Here is a 23,795-nt window from a genome sequence, read left to right as displayed (position 1 = left end):
ACAGAGGTAGAGTTGAGTTATAACACAGAAGCACAAGAAGGAGGCGAGCAACCCAACTAGGATTGCCTGCCTCTCAGTCTCATCCCCTGGACTGCAGTGCTCCAGCCAGATGTAAATAATTAATAAACGGTGAAGCTATAATTGGAAGGAAAATACTTACATTTATTTGTGTTATCTCGGTGTCAGGGAGTTATACTTAGTAGGCTTTTCTTATACTGGGTGATGTGTCCAAGGTGAGGCTAGAGCTTTGCAGAGTGACTGCGAAATGCTTTCTGTTGTTCCTTGCCAGTTGTTGTCGGTGGGGGTGACTCTGGTGGTCAACTTGCTACAGAAACCCGCTGCATTAGCCCCATTTCTACACAGGATGTTATATTGCGTTAGTTTAACCCACAGGTAGAAACCCCATTAGTCTGGTGGAATAGATGTGGCCTGTGACATATCTTTGATGTGTCTCTTCCAGATCAAATGAGCCATTCAATATTAGGCCAAATATCCTTAGGTGCAGCGCTCCATGAATCTGCTCTGTGATTCTATTACAATTGGCTGGCTGATATCTACAGTAAAGTGTAAGAATTTTCTGACTGGCAGATTCCTATCGTTCCTGTCCTGGCATACGTTAATTTGTCAGTATAATTTTCAAGTCTGGCAGCAGGCAAAGCACCACCTGGGGTATGCAGTTCCTGAGATGAACAGGATGATGCATGTTCACATGTGGCACTTGTAGATGGACTTGCCTGTGAAGTTTTATTGTGCTTTTGATAGAGAAGCAATATATCTAAGGGGACAGAGAGCAGGCAGTTGAAACCAGGCAATTACTTTTTGGAGCATTTATCTGAACCTTATTTAGTTGATGAAACAGTTGCTCTGGGTTTTTCCAATTAGTGGTGACTGGTAGGAAGAGGTACTGATGAAGAACTGAAATTACTAGTGCTCATGATGTAAATTCAGGATCATAAAGGAAGCAACCTCAAACCTGAGCTGGCATGACACCAATATGTGAGTTCCCATCAGAGTGGGAAAGTGCTTTAGCATGATGGACTATAAAACTGAGGGGACCACCCACAGGCATCTAAGGAACTCAATCTCCTACAAAGGTGGGAACATCTGAAGCTGGAGAAATACCTCCAGTGCTCTTGGGAAGACAGGCAGAGTGTTAGCTCAGAGACTCAGTCAAGGTCTGCACAGTTGTTGCTAAGTTTTGGTTCCGTTATTCAACAGCTAGATTCATCTTTGCTCTCCAGAAGTTTTTGGATCCAGCTTTCTCACTCTGGGGGTCAATGATACCTTTTGGGTTTTCTGTTCCCTTTGAAATACCAAGTTATGGACTTGTTTGTGCTTTTGATCTATCACACATTTATGTCTCCGTACAAATAATAAGGGATACCTCACATCAAGCAGCTTCATTGGCAAGGCTTAGCCCCCGTCACTGGACAGAGTGAGAGAGCCTGGCCTTGCTAGGGACAGGTTCAGAAAAAATCGGACATGAGCCAGATGTTTGGAAGCTGGATTGTGAATAGCACAACAGTATACACTGTCTCTTGAGGACTCAGTAAAAAGGACTTTTTCTCCTCTTAATACCATCATGGTAGTTATTTGAAAGAGTGAGTAAAGTCTGCTGTGTAAAGGAATATGCAAAAATTTATTTTACAAGTGTACCTTATAACATAGGTTGATTCTGTAGCTTCAGAGAAAGCCCTTCTGGATGTTATACCACAGGCAGTCCTCACCCAGCCTGGCATGGCAGGAAGTATCTATCTGATAAGTGAACTATTTTGGGTAAATCATTGTGCCTACAAAGACCCACTTTTTTTGTATACGGGTGAGGCTAAAAAAAAAAACGAGTACTACTGATTTATTAGTCATGGTCAGTCCTCATTGTGCAACCTGGGGAAAATGGAGGCATCAGCTTTTAAATCGTACATTCTAAAAAGAACTCACATGCTCATGTTAATGTGTGAGTAAAACAGACTCATTGCAGGGACTGTGGAGTATTTCTGGGATGTAATACTCAACCTTTCCTCCTAACATATGCACTTGAATCCAGTGTGTGCCCTTAAATAAAACGAGTGCATGGACGCTGGCCAAAATCTTGTAAACCTCAAAGAATAGTTATATCACTTCTGCTTTGGAGATAAAAAGTGCAAAGCAAATCTTATGCTGAACTCTGCACTGCAAATGGGCAGAAACTAAGTTACTTATTTGTGGAAGAATCTGCTATTTTGAAGTGCAGATTTTTAAATGAGAAAAAATCAAAAAACTTTAGAAATTTCTCAGAAAAAATACCTCTAAAATATTATGTCAATCAAAATATTTTGTTTTGATAAATTTCAAAGTTATTGTTCTTTCTTTTTTATGTTGTCTGACAAAAAAAGGGAAAAGAATGAAAAAAGACATTTCATCTGAAAAGGCCTAAACAGAATATTTTGCTGTTATAGAAGCCTTTTTTCATTTTTTAATTTAGTACACACTTTCATGAGGACCTGCACTCATCATGAACATTTTACTTTGAATTAATGTGTTATTCCTCATCTTCTCTCCTTAGTTCCTTATTTTAATTACAGCTCTTCCGTACATGGATGTACATTGCTCTCTTGTACCGCCAAGAGCAGCGTATGAGAACTGATGAGTGCTTACTGCAAGAAATGTCAATACTACTAAGAAAAAGTGATTTTAGCATCTTTGAAGAGTATTTTTTCCTATCTTTATCTACGAGCCCAGCTGAGCCCTGGATCAAGTGTGCTAGTCCCAGGGTGGTTATACCTGCTTACATCAGGACTGCATTTGGCATGGTGTCTGCCTCTGGACATATAATGGATTTCACCAGGTGCTGCTGTCTGTTTAAACCTACATTAATCATTCTTTACATGAGCCGAACACATTTGCAGGCTTATTTATGCTCTAAAAGGTCTTTCCACTATGGGTGACTCTGCCTCCCACAATGCATTTCAACGAAATATATGTATTTGCAATCTGGAGACTTTCCAGTCTGGGGTGACTGTGTTTTACTATGACGACTGGAATTCCTGGAGCTGTTCACCGTGCTCCATTCACTCACTTGTTAAATCACTGATGCCTTGAACTGATAAATCAGGATCCCAGGTCTAAGAGCCACAAGCAGTCATTGCCCAGGTGAAGTGTCCTTTTCCTTATGTGAAAATCCAGCAGTGTTGGCTGTAGACTAAACTTCATAGCAACTGCTTGTGAAATGGACTTCATGGTCTCCTCTCTTGAACTACAAAAAATGCTTAAAGTGCAGTCAAAAAGATATATTTATTTTTTAAATCTTACTATTTTGGCCGTCCTAAGCACAACCATATGTATTTATTTCTCACCTGGAATCCAATGGATTTGAATCTCCAAACATATTCTCAACAGTCTCTGCTCATCCAAACCTTTTCAAGCACAGTATGTTTATATTTCAACACTAATACTTATTTTTTCCAGCAAAAGTCAAAAACATATAATTTTCATTTAGTAAAGCACTTTTGTTTTGTTTCTGCTAAATCATCTCAAATGCAAGACTTTAAATGCTCAAGAGAGAGTTGAATGGTACTTACTGTTCAAATATTTCTTTGTTGTAGTAACAAATCTTTAAATGTAGCCCTGCTTCAACAAAAACAGAGCCCTGATTAATTTAATATTTATCTCAGCAGCTGTTTGAAGGAAGACCTGCCAGATATTGATCCAAATATAGTAGACGTGCAACAACAAAAGGGGAAGAGGGTAAATGGGTTTATATGAAGGCATCATTTACCAGCAGAAACTTAATAGGAATGTGAAAAATTATAATATTCGTCCTCCAGATTTGGCTTTAACAGCTGCAATCATGCATTCTTGGACACAGCTGTGTTTTATATCTTGCTATTTGAATGAAGACAGGAAGATTCTCCAATAGTGTTTATTTGCTCAATTAAATAAGAGGACAAATGCCTGCAGTGCTCTGGGTCTCAGTTCTGGTTAGGGGTGTAATGATGTAGATCAGGATTTTTACCTGGGTGGAAGGCAGCATAACACAACCCTGCTGAATCCTCACAGAGATACCAGGACCTGCACCTCTCACAACAACTCTCAGGAGCTCACAGGATCATGGTTACATGTTGGGAAAAGGTTTTCTTACACCTAGCTAGAGTCTGAGTTCTTCCTAGCTTACATGATTTTGCAACAGAATTGCTTTGACTTCAGAGCCATTTTTTTTAGAAGTAAAAATAGACTACCAAAATAAGTTACTTGCTTGAGAACAGCAGGAGCACCCGTTCTGGCACCGGTTAGCTTCTGCCAAAATATTTGGGGTTTTTTCTGCCTTTCTGTTCCCTTCTGTTGACATGGGGCCAGAGGCAGGGGTTGAATGTGGACATTGTGCAGCCCACACATCTGCGTTCTTGTGCCATTCACAATCACACCTCATGTCCCCTAAGAGCAGTGGCTGGAAACCAGAGACAGGAGGTTTGTCTCTGACCGGACCTCACTGGCTCCAGGTCTTTTTACAACATGTCACTGAAATGTCTCTAGATCGCTGCTTTATGTCCAGTTCCAGACTGTGTGAAACTAGCTTTGGTTTCTTTCTTTCTCCTTTTAAAAAAGAAAAGTGAGAATGAGTGATTCCTTTTCTGTGCTGAAAGAGAAAAAACAAATTTAGGTCACAGTAAGGAAGAAAAGATTAATTTGAAATGGAGGCTGGGTGACTGTTTCTGCTCTAATTACAAAAAAGCATTGAGAAACCAAGTTAGAAAATGTAAGAAGGAAAATTTAGGATGAAGTTTGTCTACCTACAGTCTTTCAGGTAGCTGAAGCTTTCTGGTGGGAGCTTTCTGTGAATTGTTATTCCAGAATAATGGTGCGCTCAGGATGTGCATCACTAACTTCCTCCGCTGGTCACTGATGTACCAGCACGTGAGAGAGCTGTGAGGATTAGGAGTCACAGGTGTCCCAGGATCTTTGAGAAGACAAACTGCCTCGTCACACCAGACAGCCACAGTCACTAGGGGATGTGGGTGACAACTCACACTGATGGTGTGGAAGTCCAGGAACACACCTGGTAACTGTGATAATGAACAAGCTACATTTTGCTGAGAAGTATTAAATGGAGTAAAATATGTATTTTAATAAATAATGCTGCAACAGGAATGCTTGATGAGCAGGTCTGCTAGAAAGGACTTTATCCAGTCCTCTACATGTATTGGAAAGTATATTATGAATACAGAGAACTGACTATTTCTACTGACAAGATGATCTTCAGGCTCAACATGGTAATGTGGAACCAAAGTATTAAAGGCAGTAAGTGATGCCTATTATAAACCTCCCCATCTAGCTTCATTTTCAAGATGAGTAAATAAACCACAGACAAGATGAATAAAAACCTGCAATTGATCAAAAATATTAACACGTAAGTTACTGAAGTGATCCTTGGCACATTTTGATATGGAAACTAGGCAGCGGAGTTAGTTTGGTCTCAGTATGAAATGAGACCTTTGGGATAACAGTCAGTGCTTGGAGGCTTTCACACACTCATTTTTCTCCTCTTCCTCTCCCTTTTCCACCCTCAGCTTGTGAATCAATTGGCTGACTACAGCCACATTTGTCAAAGGAATGGTGAACTCAAAAATAATTAAGTTCCTGCAGATTTTGTGCTTACAAACTGATGCTTGTAGAGCTACTTGTTATGCTGTGAGTGTCTCCTAACAAGGTTATGCTGACCCTCCTTAGAAGAGATCTTGCTCTCACTGTTAAGAAATCATATTTTGAATGAGATGCTATACATGTCAGATCTGTGCTTTTAGTGGTCCAACAGGCATGCTAAATGTGCTGCTTTGTCATTAACTCATGACTGCAAAATGGGAATGGAGATGATATGTTATTTCAGCTAATCAAGTGCTGAAGCTTCTAAATGCCAGAAGCTTTGGCCAAACCATAAGGATGAAAAATACACATAATCAATGATAGGTATTTGAAAGATTACTCGGAAAGCATGAAGTCCTTAAACTCATTTGGTACCCAGCAAGCCAGCTCTTGCCAAAGAAAATACAATTTAGAATGTGACTGAATTAAAGAGGAAATTTAAGAAAATAACCTTATGAAAGTACCCTAGAAACCAAAATAGGGGGATTTATTTTAACAAAATTATCACATCTGCTTCTGAGTTTCAATTTTATGCCTTTTTTTTTTTTAAATCCAGATCTTAAGTACTGTTTTCACAAATATTCTAGGGTATTTTTATTAAACTTAGAAGCTGGTCTTTGCTTAAAAGTAGCAACTGAAAAGACATATCAGCTATCAAATATTTTGTGGTCATTGTTGCAAATCTAGTCCAGATGAGCACCGCCAAAAGGCTGATGGATTGTCCAAATACCTTGATCTGAGTGTTTTCCACAGTTTCTGGTCAAATATCAATACCGGAAAAAATTAAGCGCCACAATCAAAATTAATTGCCAGCCTAAAATGATTACTTGCACATAATAGATATGTGGATTGATGTAGTGTCTTGGGAGCCAGGCATTAGGCATGTCTTTCTTGGATGGTGTGGAGGAAGCTTGATTGCTACTGATGCTGTTCCTGATCAGTTGCGAAACTGGGAAGGGTTTGAGTTCTTGCTTTTAAACAATAGATTTAATAAGCATGGCTAGCCTATTCAAAAAGAAACTTGGGTCATTTCCTCGATACATGTTGAGTAACTGAAGAAAAATGACCGACTGTCAAAGATGACAAATCTTCACTGATTGCTCTGACTCACCAGAGCTTATGGGTGCCTAATTATGACTACACAAGGCCAACTTTTTTAGGGCCCTATCAATAGCTGTAAATATTTACAACAGCAAATATTATAGCAACTTAAAATTTGGTCTTTTTTAGTTTTGGGTTTTTTTAACTAAATTGCCTATGAGGTGTCCCCACATTTATGTAAGCCTTCTGTACTTTCACATTCATGTTCATCTGTGTTTTTGCAGACTGTTATTACTCATTATTTTTAATTCTTTGGATTTGCATCTAAAGTTTCCTCAAAAGTAATTTTTTAAAATTAATTTTAGACACCTGAAAACTGTAGTATGAGTATAGGTACCTGGACACCTCCACCAAGGCAAGCTTCTTACACAAACGCAGCATGGCATATGGTCCCTGAAGAGCTTACGATCTAAATAATTTTCTTTTCTCCCTTTTCTTTCTCTGAGATATTAGTAGCTGATTAGTATCTGACTGCCTGCTTGTATAGTATAAGTGCTCTCAAAGGTTCCCCTCTCCAAGCATGCTGAAAGTAGAAATAATGAGTAGACAGCTTTCTGGCTTACAACAGTTTAAACACTGTTAAATAATAGTTTTTGACAAGCAGATTTAGAAATCAAGTGCTAATTTTTGGCAAAGTCAGTGAAGGACATGTGGAATTATCACTGTACCAGGGAGATCAAATTCTGTAGATGAGACTACAGACCCACAGGTCTTGTTACAGGTTAGTACCATTCATCTCATTAAAGAAAAAAAATTGCAAACAGAGCCAATTCTGCAAGACTGTGAACGAGGTTCTTGAAACCTCTTGAGTTAGATTTGCTCAAAATGTTAAATACCACCCTTTTGTACATTATCTGCACTATAATTGAAAAGGGGTACCCACCTTTTCACTTAATTTATTTCATACAGGAACTTACATGCTTATGTGACCAATCCAGTAAGGAAATCCTCTTTGTAATTAAGAGCATTGTATTGAGTTTTGTATTATTAGTTGTCCTGGTTTTGGGTGGGCTAGAGTTAATTTTCTTCCTAGCAGCTAATATGGTGCTGTGCTTTGCATTTAGTATGAGAATAGTGTTGATAACTGATGTTTTAGTTGTTGCTAAGTAGTGCTTACATTAGTCAAGGACTTTTCAGCTTCTCATGCCCTGCCAGCGAGAAGCTGGGAGGGGACACAGCCAGGACAGCTGCCCCAAACTGGCCCAAGGGGTATTCCATACCATGTGACATCATGCTCAATATAGAAACTGGGGGAGTTAGCCAGGGGCACCACAGCTCAGGAACTGGCTGGGCATCAGTCAGTGGGTGGTGAACAGTTGTATTGTGTGTCACTTATTTTGTACATCCTTTTATCATTTTTTAACCCGTGGGCTGATGTCCCAGCCTGGCCTGCAGGGTCAGTGGCTGTTCTTCTGTGTCCACCAGAAAAAGCTGGGGAATCACTACCCTTTCTTCTTCCACCAAAAACATACTGTGTTCTGATTTTGGATCTGTTGGGGTCTAAGACTTTAGTTCAGGTTTAAGAACAGAAGACTTTGGTCCCTCAGGACATTCCTGTTCTGCTTACTGAGACAGGTCCGTCCTTCATCAGTAAGTATTAAATTAAGTTATTGTTTTACATCAGATTTGGTAAACTGTCAGGTTGGCAGCAGCCATGGGGAGTTGAAATGAAGTTAATATTGGCTATGCCTTGCTGTGGTTGCAATGGGGGTGTGTGGGGGCATTTATTTATTTATATCAGAAAAGACAGATTGCACTTACCTGTTACTGTGTCTGCTGTAGGGGCTCTCCATGTGCCCATATGGCTCCTGGATCTCTTTGTCAAGTGTTTGAAGAAAAATCAATCCTTGGAAAAGTCAGTTCAGTATATCAGGGATCGGTGACTTGGCAGAAGTTACTGAAGACCCTATAAAGCTTTGCAAGAAAAAACAAAACAAAACAAAACACAAACCCCTTTCTATTAATCCCTTTCTGATTTGATTCTTTGTCTCCGCTCTGGTTCCAAAGGCCAAGAGGCAGTAACACCACCAACAAAGCTTCTTTTACAGCCTTTTTTGGCATTAATTATGGAAGGATCAGATGTCTGACCTTTCAGCAGTAGGTAAAAGGAGAATAAAAAGATCTATATTCCTGGTAGCGCTTGGAAGTGCCTGGTCTCTCTAGCTTTTCTTTGCACCGACTGTTGTATGCAGCGTGCTCTAGATGTGCCAATAACGTTAAGGCAGAGGACCAAGCTTGCTGGCTTTGACAGCTCCTTTCTGGCACTAAGCTGAGACTGTTCAAGTTAGCAAACTCTCTTAACATGGCAAAATCCACTTTGCCATGGGGTGGTCCATCTGTGCACAAATCTTCCTAGATACTCGTAAGGTCACCAAGGACTTTTATTTTTAAGTTCCGTATGTTAATCCAGTGTGCCTCCTATGAAGGATATCCCTTTCCTTGTTCCAGCACAGAAACCTAGTTGTAAGCTTTATAGGGTTGTTTTCAGTGAGATATGTAGGAGCTGGATCTTATTAGTAGAAAGAGTGCTTTAAGAATTTAAAGAGGTAGAGCATAGCGAAAATCATCCTGTGTTTGTGCACTGAGAGTATTCATGTGTAGGTTAAACAGAGTCTGACAATTTCTGCATTATAACCATAATAATAGCTGTCTTCAACATATTTCAGATTCATTCCAGTGATATCAACACTTACTATTTTAAATTATCTTACATATGCCTCTATGTCCACAATATTGATCCCATTTATGTTGATGGCCAGTTTGCAGAAAGCTCAAAGGTGTTATATTCACGTATTAAAGAGGATTTCTTCTTCTGTACCTCACTGTTGCATTCATTATACAAAATATGTTTATGTCCTGCCATTCCATCTTAAAAAAAAATAAAATAGATCAGTAGGTAGACCATTCTGGCATTTTTAGTGCATCACCAATGAATTTTACTCATTTACCGTACCAATAATGTTACAGGGGATGGGCAATTTCAGAATTTCACATTTTGTGCGAGTGCTTGAGTCCTAAAGCAGACACCATAGCTCTCAAGACTTCAACGCCATGTATTAGCCTGACAGTCATAGGAGCAGACACTTCCTAAATCTCATCAAATATTGGATGCCACAGATGGAGGATGACACTTTTGAGCCGTACCTATTTTTCTGAGGAGCAGTCCTACGTCCCTGGAAAAGCTATGCTGAATGCTGCCCAGATTTGACTTGAATCAAGGTGTTCTTTTATTCTTTCTCCTCTCTTCTCCTGAGGAAAAAGGGAAGTTGTGTTTGCAAGCTAATGCTCTGGTGCTTTTGGGCCCCATGCATGGCCAATGACCAAGCCAGATAACTGTCTTGAACTTTTGAGAAGGGAGGAGCACAGACTGGCAGAAGAGCATGACTGCAGACTGAAAAAGATCCTGCAACATTTGGAAGATCAATCAGGAGGGAAAAGGGCCCCAATTTTAACAGGGCTCATGCTGAGTCACAAGGACCTTCCTTTCAGGGAATGATTGCCAGGCACTTTTCTGGAAATTATACTTTTTAAAAAGCCCTTAAAAGGGCCTCTAAAAATGAAGGCACCCAAATTTCCAAGTGGCCAGCAATGCAAAGGCACAGGACCCTGCTTGTTGTCTTTGTCTGTGGATTGAATTCAATACGTTGAAACCAGAATCTGTTGCATGTACACATAAATAGCTTCTATACAGATACATTTAGTTCTGTTTCCAATTGTGTGAAAGTATGTATGTTTTCAGTGAAAATTTGAATTACATGTTTTTGGGAAGTTAGAGATTAAACTGCAATATATACACTTGAATTTCATGTAGATTAGATTATGGCAAAATTAATATAGCTTTTCATATACCCTTTATGCCATACTATCTTTGCCTTTTATTTTGAAGTATATCATTCCTTGCTTTGCTCTGAAGCATTGAACACTAGCAACAAAAGTTAAGCCTCAGTGTGACTGTCCACAGTATTAATTTTCTTGATATGCTTTTATTCCTACAGCGAAGATGTTTGTAAACGAGGATTCACTGTTATTATTGATATGCGGGGATCCAAATGGGATTTGATCAAGCCTCTCCTAAAGACCCTTCAAGAAGCTTTTCCTGCCGAGATTCATGTTGCCCTGATTATAAAACCTGATAATTTCTGGCAGAAGCAGAAAACAAACTTCGGCAGTTCCAAGTTCATCTTTGAGGTGAGAGCCACATGAGAGAATCACCACATGGTAAAGGATTATCTCTGATAAGAAATTTTCTTCAGGTAAAAAAAATTTCCCAAGCCCAGTGATTGAGAAAAGAGACATCTGAGGGCTGTTTGCAGGAGTGGGCTGATGCCCTGGCATCAGGTTGCCTTCTGAGCACAGTGGTGGAATGGGATACACGTTTCATCTCAGAGGTTCTCATACATAGTACACTTTGGTGAGGGTTTTTTTCTGGTATTTAATTTTGGTGGTGCATTCAGTCTTTACTTTGTTTCTCTTAGAAGAAAACCCCCAGTCAATATACTAAAGACAAAGGTCTCTAGATGCTAATGTACGGGTTTGTTAGTTGACCTCTACACACCTTCAGGTAGTGGCTTTTTTTTATAAAAGATATTTGTACTAAATTTATCTCTATATTCTCACCACTTTAATTTAATTGAGATTTACAATTCAGGGGTAACATTAACAATTCATGTAACAATAAGGTGCCTCAGGCACGTTCTTTGAGAAGTAACCAATATACAGTAACTGCACAATTAAAGGGAATTTTACTAACTTTTTCATTGGTGAAAAACAAACCAGCTGTGTTCTCTTAGTTCACTTTAGTTTTCTGTGAATTTCATATTCTTTACCCAAAGAGAAGCAAAGCTCAGGTGCATGAAGCGGTCATACATCAATCATGCCCAACCATGCGTTAGTCGTGTTGTTTTTTTTTAATTTGCTGAGAAACAATTCTGTCACTGACTGTTTTACTTACCAATCCATTAATTTCAGAGACACTCAGATTTTGCATCTCTGGAACTCAGATGAGAATTTGACTATAGTTCTTAATATTGACTGCAGAGGAAGACTATATTTAAGTATTTATTTAAGATCTGTTGAAGTCCATGTGATATAAATATATCCTTAAACCTCTTCTTAAAAGCACTCTTGAATTGCAGTGGGCAACTAGATTGGTGTTAGGCATTACCAAACTTTTACATAATTATCACAGTTTAAGTATTTGTACATTTTTTCCCTCTTGTCTCACAAAAAACAGTCAACTCATAAATTTTGCTTTGTTTAAATGGGTTTTTACCATCTTTGGTTACCTATGAGGACTTAGCCATCAAAATAAGCTCCACTTGCTAGCCCCTATGTGCCTTTGAAAGCAAGGCTGCCTTCGGTATAGGTTTATGTCACCTCCAGAGATGCCTCACACTTACCGAAGTCACCATTTGGCAGAAGTGGCTGCCGTTACGGTGCAATGAGATAGGCAATGCGGCCTGTGGGGAATGAGAGGGATCGGGGCAGTGGGAAGGAGAAAGGAGATGTATGGGTACAGAAGAAAGTGGAGTAGGAGGGAGACCGTGCAGAGACTAGTAATAGAACAGCTTTTGGGGATGGGGAGTGTCTGTTTAAAATATATATGGGGACTAAGGGGCAGTCCCACAGTAGCCCAAGAAAAGACAGCTTATGCATGTATATCCAATACTAATTTCAATCCTCCAGTGCTTTAGTAAACAAAAACAGTGTCTTCCTAAAGCTTCAAAACCTAGAAGTAAAGTAACAGAGTTCAAATATATATTTTTAGAACACTTGTTTGTTTTTAAAATGAATTAATACTTTCTGGAGGCTTGACTTTTTCTTTATCATGTGGAGTTGGTGTGATGATAGTGAACAGTAAACTGTGGTCAAGCTATTCTTCATAGTTATGGTTCTGAGTCTGTGTTGTGTTAAAAGCTCTGGATTCATTTGCTGTACATGCTGGCATGCATTAAGGGTATTTTCATTTTGTGTGTGTGCCTTTAAGCCTTAGTCTGTCTGCTGGGTGGTTCACATGGGTGTCTGTAATGGTTCACAAATTTTTGGACCAGAGGAGGATAGTCAGTGCTTTCCCTGTCTATTGGACCACCTGCAGACTCTCAGAACTGAGAAGTCCTTCAATTCTATTATTTTAATGAGATTTCTTAAGCTGTGGTTCACTGTACAGTAGTCCCCCTGCAATATACACACCACAGTCCACGAACTTCTTTTTTAAAGGATTCTTGTGGATGCTGCTGCTTAGTGGCAGGCTCAGGCGCCGGGGCAACTCGTGCTCTCTCATAAGAAGAACTTTGAATATCAAACAAGCATCACAGGTCAATATGATTCACATTTATTTGATGTATGTGGGGCAGCACACAGGTACCCCTCTGCACTGAACCATCATGGTGATTTCCCACAGTTGGGATCAAACACGGGGTCCTTGGCAGGAACAGACTGCAGTGGAAGGCAATGGAAGTCTCCGTTCAATTACCCCACGTACAAACTCAGCTGTAACCAGTGTCAATTTTAAGACCAGATTCTGCTTTTAAGCTTAATGGAAGCATTATGCATGTGCCAGGGCAGTGTATGACCCTTAGTGGAAGCTAATAATCTGGATTTTGCGTTGTGAGACTCTGGCAGAATGATTCTGTGTTACAGTCCAGAGAGTGAAGCATGCTCACACAATGAAAAGAGGAAAAAAAAAGGGTTTGGTTGACGTATGCGGACTCCAAAGCTTGCTGTCACTTTGAGCAATGGACCAGGCAGCTTAGCATTAATTCAGAGGTGCCTTCAAGATTATTTTCTTTCCTGCCGAAAGGGTTTAAATAGTGGGCAGCACTTTTTAAAGTGATTTCTAAAAGACAGATGGGTGGTGCCTTAGAGACAGTTACTTTATCTTGCCACCTATTTCCTAACTAAGGCTCTTTTCATGAGAGTTTCAAGAACTCCTGAAAGAAACAAACCTGAATAAAGAAATTTGCTGCAGAATTAGTGAAATGAAAAGCCTTTCTGCTATATCATCATGTCAAATTCTGAGCAGTGCTTGCATTAGCTTGACACGCTGCAGGGGGAATGCCCAGGTATTAGCCATGAAAAGAAGTCTTTTCTTGGCAAGCAGTTAAACTCTAAATTGAATTATCTTCAAGGAGTCAGCGTTCAGGTCAAGAGGTTTAGAAACTTGAAATCCCTCTGAAGCTACGTAGTTACCTCCCCATTGTTTGTTGGCCCTTCCCTCTGTCCTCTCCCTTCCCCAAAGCAAGGAACATTGCAAGAAAGTTTTAAAATAATCTTTCTACTGAGCATAAATTCAATACAATCCCAATTTTAATAAATTGCAAAATGCCTAATATTTTTAGATGGATACAAATTGGAAGAAAAGCCTATTATTAACTTTAAACTGGTGGGCAGCCTGCTATGTTGGACATAATTCAGGCTAATGGACAGGACATGAGGTATTTTTCTTTGTGGATGACTTTTACAAAATTGCTGTGATTATTGGGTGCCTCCACTTCTGAAAAGCAAAAACTCTGACATTCTTTAGAGGCCTGATCTTTAGGGGATATATGTGCAGTCACTGATGAACATCACAAGCCTTTAAGGGTTGCCAACTTGGGTGTTAACACGACAGCACTGAAAATCTCTGGTAACATATGAGACCGTATGCTCATATTTCAGAAAAAATAATTTGTCTAAAATAACTGGGAACAGCCATCAGTTGTTGCGTCCTTAAATTGTAATCTGCTTTCCAGGGACGCAGTGCATTTCTCTTATCACTGGTTACTGAGTCTGAATGAATTAAAACGACCTCTCATCAATTGTGTATGATTCATGAGCAATACTTTCTATTAGCAATAAATTCTAATTGGTAATACTCCAATGACATTTCACTTTTACATTGATTGTAGCTTAATTACATTAGAAATTACTAATATGAAAGAGATCTTCCTGTGGCAAAAGCCAACTGGAATAATCTGGAAGAAAAACCCAACATATTCTGTGTTCTGACGGGTCACAATACCTGCTTCAGTTCGTATGCCTAAAACTTTTGCTGCTGTATAGCCACTAGCCTGAGTGTAACACAAGTAGCAGAATCCCTGTAATACCCTATACCTGTTTAGTGAACAGTCATGGCCAGATATCCAACAGCTGCAGTAAGAAGCCTTCAGTGTCCAACTGAGTTAAAGTAATCTATGGCAGAAGCATTCTCATTTTATGTTTTTGATAATCAGGCCAGCTGAAAAAGATAGACATTTTTCCAGTAAATATCATGTCTTTTAATAAATAAATAAATCAGTGCCATTAATAGAAAAGTTTTCAATCCAGTTAATTCATCACAATTAAACATAGTCTTCAGCATCTTTTACAATGTTCCTTCAATTATGTATTGATGAGGACAATAATCCCGTCATGCTCTTATTGGATTGCACTGTTATTTCTGATTAGACACTCACTGATTCAATTGCTGTTATTTTCCCTTCTTTAGACAAGTATGGTATCTGTTGAAGGCCTGGCAAAACTTGTAGACCCTTCTCAACTGACAGATGAGTTTGAAGGATCCTTGGATTACAACCACGATGAATGGATAGAGTTGCGTGTCTCCTTGGAAGAGTTTTTCAACAGTGCCATCCATTTGTTATCAAGGCTGGAGGATCTCCAGGAAATGTTGGCTAGGAAGGAGTTTCCAGTTGATGTTGAGGGCTCAAGAAGGCTGATTGATGAGCACATGCAGCTTAAGAAAAAAGTGATTAAAGCTCCTGTGGAAGAACTGGATCGTGAGGGTCAGAGGTTATTACAATGCATAAGATGCAGTGATGGTTTTTCTGGTAGGAACTGCATTCCTGGAAGTGCAGATTTTCAAAGTCTTGTGCCAAAGATCACCAGCCTTTTAGACAAGCTGCATTCTACCCGGCAACACTTACATCAGATGTGGCATGTCCGCAAGTTGAAACTGGACCAGTGCTTTCAACTCCGGCTTTTTGAGCAAGATGCTGAGAAGGTAGGGAATAATCTTTGTAAACTAAATTCACTGAACTAATTGTTGGATGTAGCAGGCATAATGATATCCAAGAATAACTTGTCTGTGTCACTTTTGATGAAAGTTAATCAGCTTTTTTGTGTCACAATGGGTACATTTGGTAGACATTAGCACGAGAATCAGGCTTTTTTCAAGGTTTTTTAGTAAGTTTGTGAATATATTTATCTACATGTCACACCACCTAAAGAAAAATTATTTTAGGGTTTGATTCACTATGATTATTGTTTGCACTTTTTGCAACTCTATGGGAAATTTGTAGTTTAAATCCTCCTAACTGTCACCTCAAAAAACATTTTCATTTTCCCTTTCCTAGGAAATCGCAGCAGGATTTGCAACTGGTAAAATCTTTAGTAATAGCTTTGTACCAAGGGCATGGCCACTTAGTTCCCACAGCGTGAGCTCTGAGACTGTGTTCAGGTTAAACATATAAACAGAACAAGAGAAAGTATTCTGAAATGACAGCAGCATGCAAAACTCCGTGTGGCTGTTTTGCATTAAAAAACACGTAAGTATGGCATTTGAATTCATACATGACACAGAGTCAGTGGCCAAGATTCCTGTTCAGCAGCACAAGACCTTATTTGAGAAATATTTAACATTAAATTATTCCATAGAGATTGCATTGCAACTTAATAGTTCTTAGACGTTTGTAATGTAGTGTATCAACCTGAAAAGCACATAAGGTGTCCCAAAATGAAATACTGTGCAGAAGTATTTAGAGCAGCAGAAGCACAGGTAAGTAACATGGCTTTAGGAATCGGAAGTTTCACAGGCATGCAGCACCACTGCAGAGCTACATGCCCATTCCCTGCCTCTTCAGAAGGTACTCGTTCAGGATCCTATAGTTAGATAGGGAATTCCTCTGCAAGCAAAGCATAGCAGCTAGTTATTTTTGTTGAAAAGGCTGGCTAAGAAACAGCTAGAGTTCCCTAAAGTATCATACACAACACCATTTACAAATTTCAGTAATACACAATAAAACAGGCTTCTTATTACTTCTAGTATTAGCCTGCTCTTTGCCTCTGGCAGCATATGCAGGTACTGATTTCAGTGAATTTATTTCAGGAAACTGTGTTGTGCTAGAGTCTTGTAAGTCTCACTTTCTTAATGCAGAAGTGCTTGACCTCTTGTTAGATGGTTTTGTGAGAAGTCTTTGCTGCACATTTAAAAATCTAGGCCACAAAAGTACGGTATTCTCAACAGAAGTACGGTATTCTCAGTGGAAGGTACTAAGCTCTCGGACTCATATTTATCTAGTCTGTATATCCATCAAAATAGCACCAATCTCTGAATCTTCTCCACTTAATGTATGATCCAGTTGTTTCACTAATGTGTCTGCCTGGACCCAGGGAAAAAAAATATAAAAAAAATACAGACTTTATCTGCAGGGGGAAATCTTCACTGAAGATTTTTTTTTTATCAGCTGCAAATTAATATTATTTTTTAAACATCAGAGAGAAGCACATTACTGAAACAACCATAATCTTCAGTAGTGCAGAGCAAGACAAAAGACATTGGTTTTCAATGCATGTACTAAATATCTCTAAGGGATGCTAGGGCCGAAAAGGCTCCATCATTGTATAATCAATCCTCCTATTGGGAAAACCTTGAATTCAGATGAGTCCCTCTAAAATGAAAGTCAACGCAGCATCACTCAAGAATGCATAAGAGCAGAATTTTTCTTCCAAATGCTGCAATTTCTTCTTTTTCTCCCATTTCCTTCTGTGCCACATGCTGTAGGGTGATCACTCACTACTGTCCTTCCCAGAGGTGCCTGTATTTCAGTCAGTTCTTTGCTTTGGTTTTTCAGTTTCTTTGGGTTTATTCAGGTGACTACTGCTTACTAACATAATTTTTTCTTTGTATTTGTTATTATTATTTGCTAATATTATTAGAAAATTATTATTTATGAAATCATTAATAATAATAATGTTATAAGCTGAAAGGCTTTCAGATCAAGTCAGTGTCTGAGAAGTTCTTGTTACCAAACATCATTCTGTAGTGTTGAAGGAAGTCTTCTATATATTTTTCCTTTCTATCTCCTGAACAGGCATAAAAGGATAAAAGAATGGTGTGATACAAGTCTGAGCATTGTGACAGCTAGATTCTTTGCATGTGTTATTTTGAGGTTGTTAAGTGTAAGGTTTAGGCAAATCAGCAGATAAATGCAACTTCTGAGGTGAAGGAAGGACAGCGAGAATGTGATTCCTGCCTTTTTAACACTGGCTATCTTGAGCAATGCCTGATGACAAAACTGGCATTTTGATCTTCTCGATATCTCTTACTCATCTGCCTCACATTAACTAAACATACAGTCTTGCTTTGGCTTCTCCGAGTAGCTCCGCTTGCCTTTCCTTGACTACTACGTTTTCCCAAAGAACAGCAAATATTTTGTTGCTTTATAGTCTCAAGTCAGTGCTTTTAATCTTTTCAGTTTGTGAGTCCCTAAAATTCTTCCACAGAAGATTGAAGACCCTTTTACTTCACATTTCGCACATGTAGACTGATGTAAAACATTGATGTGCTTATTCTCCTTAGCTGCCTTTTGCAGATTTCTTTGAAGTAGTCTGACCATCTCAGACTGGAAAGTACTTGTCTCATAAAGTGTTCAGAGCTAAATCCAGCCTGAGTGCTGTCTCCACTGTATAAATAGACACCACAGTGTGTCTTTGTATTGAATTTTAAAGTTTCCTGGTACCTCCATTTGCTCAATTGCACTCTACCCTCTCCAATTAGGTATGGTAGCAAGAGCCAGGATGGTCTTCATCTCCTGCAGAGACGCACAGCTCTTTCCGTAAAACCTGGATATGTCGTTTAGTGTTAATCAAATGAAAATTCTAATAACCTGTGAAAGCTCAAACTCCAACATAAATTTCTGCATATAAATAATGTTTTAGGGCCTTTTAAAATAACTCTCTATACTCATTGGGTGATATTTTAGGAAACCTGTTCTAACAAGGAGAAAATGGACAAGGAGTTTTCATTTTCTGGACACATCTAATATTAAAGATTTCAGGTGTCCTTATTGCCTGAAAAGTTCTTAAAGATGGACAGAAAAAAAAAAGGGGGGACACAAGAAGGAAAAACACACAGTATTTTAAGGTAGGTTAATTTTTGAACCCCTTGGATCCCTTGATATTAAAATACCCCAGACATTCAAAGCAAATCAGTTCACTTTTTTCCCCTCCTATCCTCTCTATTGGAGCATTTATAAATGGCAATCACTGCCTGGACACACGAATCATTCAAGTTACAGGTGTTACAACTCACAGAAGGTCTGTATAGCTGTGTGCTGAGCAACTGGTATTATTGGCAAAATAAACAGAGGGGAGGCAGTCACCCCCTGGGCTTCTCCCACTCAAATCAGTGGGATTGAGCAGAGCTGTCTATGGAGAAACTTTGTCTCCAAGTCAGGCCTTTAGGGTTTTATTTTCCTGTGCTGGGGCCGAGGGAAAGGAAAAGTGGGGCCATCACATAGGCACAAGCAGTGCAGTGAGATCGAATCCCCAGATGGAGACTGGGAGCTCCTTGAAGCTCAAGTCAGCAGGCAGGTCAGCCACCTGGGGAGCTTTGGCAGAGTGGTGTGAGGAAGTTCACATGCTGTGCAGTGCTGACTGTAATGATCTGCTGATAAATAACACATTTCAGGCCGCTGGTGTAGCCCCGACCCTCACTGTTCAACAAATTCATTCCTCAACAACTGATCTATACATACATATGTACATACATACATAATTTCAAAACTAGAACTGAGGATTCACTGTATTTTTACTGGGTAACAGGGAAAATATTTTTAGCCATCAGTAACATGAAAAAATGTAGTCCAGTCTAAACTGAGTATCGTTTAAAAGAAAAACTCCACAATCAGCATAGATCCAACTATTAGAACTATCTGAGAAATGTTAATTGGTTGGTTGAAATCTGGACAGGGAGAAGAATTCAGGCAAAAGTCCACGTTTTGCACTTGAATAAATACCAAAAAAGTAAAAAAATTATCCTTAGACTCTGTACTTTCCAGCTCTTCTGGAAATCATTTGCAACTGGCACCCAACTTGACTTTTATAGGAATTTCCCCATCATTCTGGGTTGGTTCCATATCAATTTTACTAACCTGGCATGTTTGTCAATGAAAGAGAGCTATCAGGATGTCATCAGCATTGTCCACATTAAGTATAAATAATATAGTCGTCAGCTGGACTGAACCAAATCCCTCTACTGTAAGCTGCTAACACAAGAGCAAAGGAAGAGCAGGCTGCTGTAATACCATTTGGATCAGCCTCCAACGGGAGGCAGGGGAGACATTGCATGTTCTCTCTGTCCTCAGCTCCCCTTCTCCTTCCTGACTTCCTACAGAGTCCACAAATACACAAATACAAACTCCAAAAGATGGCAATGGTAGTTAGAAAATGCCACAAGTTAATTTCTCTGGAAGTTTGCAGTGGGAGAAACATTTTATTTGGATAGGGCCAGCTTTGTAGGAAGTCTAGTGGCAAACCACAGGCCACATCTAGTCTTCAAGAAGAAGTGAAGTAGTAGGCTTGCAGTCAAAACCATCTGCCTCATCCATAGGAAAGCTTCCCTTTGAAAGCTCTGCCCACGATTTTCCCTGTGGAGCAGGCTATGGGAAGCTGTGCTGGCTGCTGGGGGCTGCCGTGGTGCTGCTGCTCTGCGGGTGGCTGCAGCGAGAGGAGCGGAGGACATGGCCTGCAGCTCCTACCCCACAGCAGCTGTTGCTCCCATTTCCCAGGTGATGTGTGTGACCTGCCTGGAACGACGGAAAGATTTCTGTGAGTGCAAGAGTGATTGGAATGTGATAACAATGCAAACTTCATACAGTAGAAGACAAGTTTGGAGGGGTGGGGGAGTAAGAAAAATGGTTGAGGGGGAATGGGGCGGAATAACCGCTGCAGCAATTCTCCCGCATCCCTCTCCCCGTGCAGGTGTGGGCAGTGAGACCGAGGCACCAAGAAGCGCAAGCTGCATCCCTCCCTTCTCACACACAGCGCTGCTTCAGGCCTCTTCCTCGGTCTGGTCTCCTTAAATAAGAGAACTGATGTATTATTCTACTGGATAGGTGCTATTAAACTCAGCCCCCATTTAGTGAAATAACTAATGGGGCACTTGGTTTCTGAAGGAAGAAAATCGCAGATACACCAGCTGTACTAGACTCCTGTCCGCTGTGCTTTTCCCATTCCTAATGAAAGTATTAGGAAGACTCCTACTGATCTTCAGCAGAAACATAATATACCCATTAATGCTTATTTGGAACTGCCAGATGAAACTTAGGAGTTCCTGGGTCAGAATCTAACTTAACACCATACAGAGTTATTCTAGAAAAATACGGAGAAGCTCTAGCTCCACAGCAAAGCCAGTGGGAGAGATTATCCAAGAAGTATATAACCTGAGTATTTGAACCATGTTTACACTATTATTGGAGTATTACACCTGCCAAAGGTTCATGTTCCTCAGAAGGAAGGAATGCTCTGCAAAGCTACGCTTTGTCTAAGGAGATGCAGAATTACTTTGACGGAATAATAGAATGCAAAGTGCGGAAATTTACACTGTGGTTTAGGGGGCAAAATATGGCTTTAAGGAAGAAACATTCGTATCTTGATGTTTGAGAGAAGCGAAACTATCAGTGCATTTGTGGTTGTATGATACATATCCACTTTAACCATTTCATATATTGCTTTCCTTTATACTACACTTAAAAATTCTCCTGCTGTATGTTCTGTAATAAAATGCATTACAAATCTGATATGATCCCTCTTGCTAATAGGAGGCAGTTTATTTTGTTACTGTCCATTAAGTAGAGCAATTGTAGCTGCTCCTTTAGTCAAGTGATGCTGTGTGGGGAAGCATTTCCTAGAAATGGGTCTTAGCTGACTTTCTGGAAAAGCAGCAGAAGAAAGACTAAAAAGATCAGCAACATATTCACTTCTTCATTTCTCATCACCTCTACGTTTTCTTCTAGCAGTGTCAAAAGACCCTCATAATGATACATAAGGAGATGATGCAGTTTTCCTGTTTACAACATGTCATATTAATCCTTAAGGATTTCTGTAATGCCAAAAGACATAGCACCTGGGAGAGACTTCTCTGACTGAGATGAAATCCACTTAGTGAAGGACCATTTCCCCTCTTTTATTTCACTGCTGGAAGTGCTTGGTTTCTTTGATCTGTTCTTTGTGCCATATATACAATTGCCTCCAAGATTCTGTGTGAAATGTTGGCTTAGAAATTTTTGTAAGGAGGATGTGTCCCAGGGAATGAGACTGAGAAACCAATAAGGAAAGTGCTGAGAAGCTGAGGGAGGGAGCTGTCGCATGTGAAATGAATACAAAGCGAATGAGTTCTGGGGAGGTGGTTAATTAGAACTGGGGAGGAGGCAGGAAGCATATTAAGAGGGAAAGAACCAGAATCAGGATTAGTAATGAAAGCACATCTTTAGCGTCTTGCACCAAGAAGTATATAGGCTCCCTGTGCTGTTTCACTGTGAAAGGTTTTGTTACAGGATGAATGGTATTTAACAGTAATATTCATACAGGCATAATAAGCATGGATTAGATGTGGATTTTTGCATAGGATTTAGATTTCGTTTAAGTTACGTGAACACTGCATTGGTGTACAGAACTCAGCATGCCCTGGATTTTCCAGCTAAGTACTTACACTGTGGTATCACAATGGCACAGTAAGGAGCTTTCCTGCAGATTTTGAACACGGGGGCGGGGGGGGGGGGGTGTTAGACCTGAGGTAAGCTCCATAAGACTTCTGCAATAAAAGGAGTCAATAAGCTTAGTGTCTTCCGCAGAGACATTTAACTGAGGGTCTAAGTGAGGCTCATTTAAGCATGTTACTTTCATCCTTAGCCCATTCCAAATGCCTGTGCAGACAAAGGACCGAGGCCTCGGGATACAGATACTGACTGGGAAAGGCATTGAACTGGGGTCTGTGCTTGCAAACATGCATGTGTTTGCAGAGAGCTTTGTAAGAAGAGTGACCAAGAATTTAGTGCTAGGCATAAATGAAATCCATTGCCCAAAGTCCCACAAAAAGTGTTCTCAGAGATCACAGGGGCTCAGTTTGTTGTTGTCTCAGCCCAAAGCAGCTGCTTCTCTCTTCATCGGGTGAAACAACTCAGTTTCAGGCTAGTTTTAGCTGCACCCCCTGATCTGATTGCATTTTGGTGCTCAAGGTCTCCCTGAGCATAGAGGCCAGGTCCTGTAAAGCAGAGAGAGTCTCAGCTTCTACGGAATTTAGTGGAAGACTGATGGTCTCTGTAAGCGTTCCCACAGACAGGTATTCAGTGAGCCAGCGCTGTTAGAGCCCTACACCCAGGAGCTGTGCAGCCACCATCTCTAGCTGCTGTCTGGCTCCAGCCTTACTTATGGCAGGGTTAGCAACTTTGCCACCCGCTTACAGAAACGGGACCTTATTTCCAGCTGTCTGCCCTGGTCCCCCCAGCCCCAGTATTCCAGTTATGTTAGTACACGTTTGCAACATTATGGGCAACCTGATTTGCCAGGGCTTGCAAATTGCAATTTGCAATTTGCCAGGGCAGTCCTAATATGAGGAAAACAAGCTTTGAAAATGTTCCTGACACAATTGGTTCTTATTTCTAAGCTACAGAAATATACAGATCTCTACATTTATGGATCTGGAACAATATCGCTCAAGAGCAACATTTAGTCAAAGTATTTTCAGTTGCTTTACTGTATTTTTCTCAGTCTTTTCTCATGCATATGGACTCTTGCACAGAGCACATAGTGTCTATTCTCTCCTGAAACCTTGTTGCCGTATCTGGTGTCTACTCTGTCATACTGCTGGTGAAAAATGCTTTCTTCTATGATCTGAAGTTTCCCTTAGCATACGGTGCCTTTTTTAGTGTGGACATCCTCACTAGGGAGTTCTTCTTCCCCATTAATAAAATCGGGCTCGGGATGCCAATGCTGGGAAGGAAAGTCACCTATCAGTCTATATAAGCTGCCATGTGAAGAGAAGATCATCCTCTCCTGCCATACTTTTTACTTAAGCCCGCACTGAAACTGAAACAACAGAGAGG

At 40.0% G+C, this 23,795-nt stretch overlaps 1 protein-coding gene across 4 annotated transcripts in view; it reads left to right on the top strand.

The window, feature by feature from the left end:
* KALRN (kalirin RhoGEF kinase) overlaps positions 1-23,795 on the top strand; it is a gene marked incomplete at both ends in the record, with an annotated part of 523,644 nt that overhangs the window by 197,016 nt on the left and 302,833 nt on the right. For all 4 annotated transcript variants that reach the window (XM_082001554.1, XM_082001555.1, XM_082001553.1 and 1 more), the window contains 2 exons: positions 10,713-10,905; positions 15,182-15,694. In XM_082001554.1, coding sequence (XP_081857680.1) covers positions 10,713-10,905; positions 15,182-15,694 — 706 coding nt within the window. The remainder of the gene's footprint in view (positions 1-10,712; positions 10,906-15,181; positions 15,695-23,795) is intronic.

This window comes from Phaethon aethereus, assembly GCF_964289735.1.
Source record: "Phaethon aethereus genome assembly, chromosome: 6".
Taxonomy (NCBI): Eukaryota; Metazoa; Chordata; class Aves; order Phaethontiformes; family Phaethontidae; genus Phaethon; species Phaethon aethereus.
Note: the sequence above shows the minus strand (reverse complement) of the source record. Positions and strands in the feature narration are given on the sequence as shown.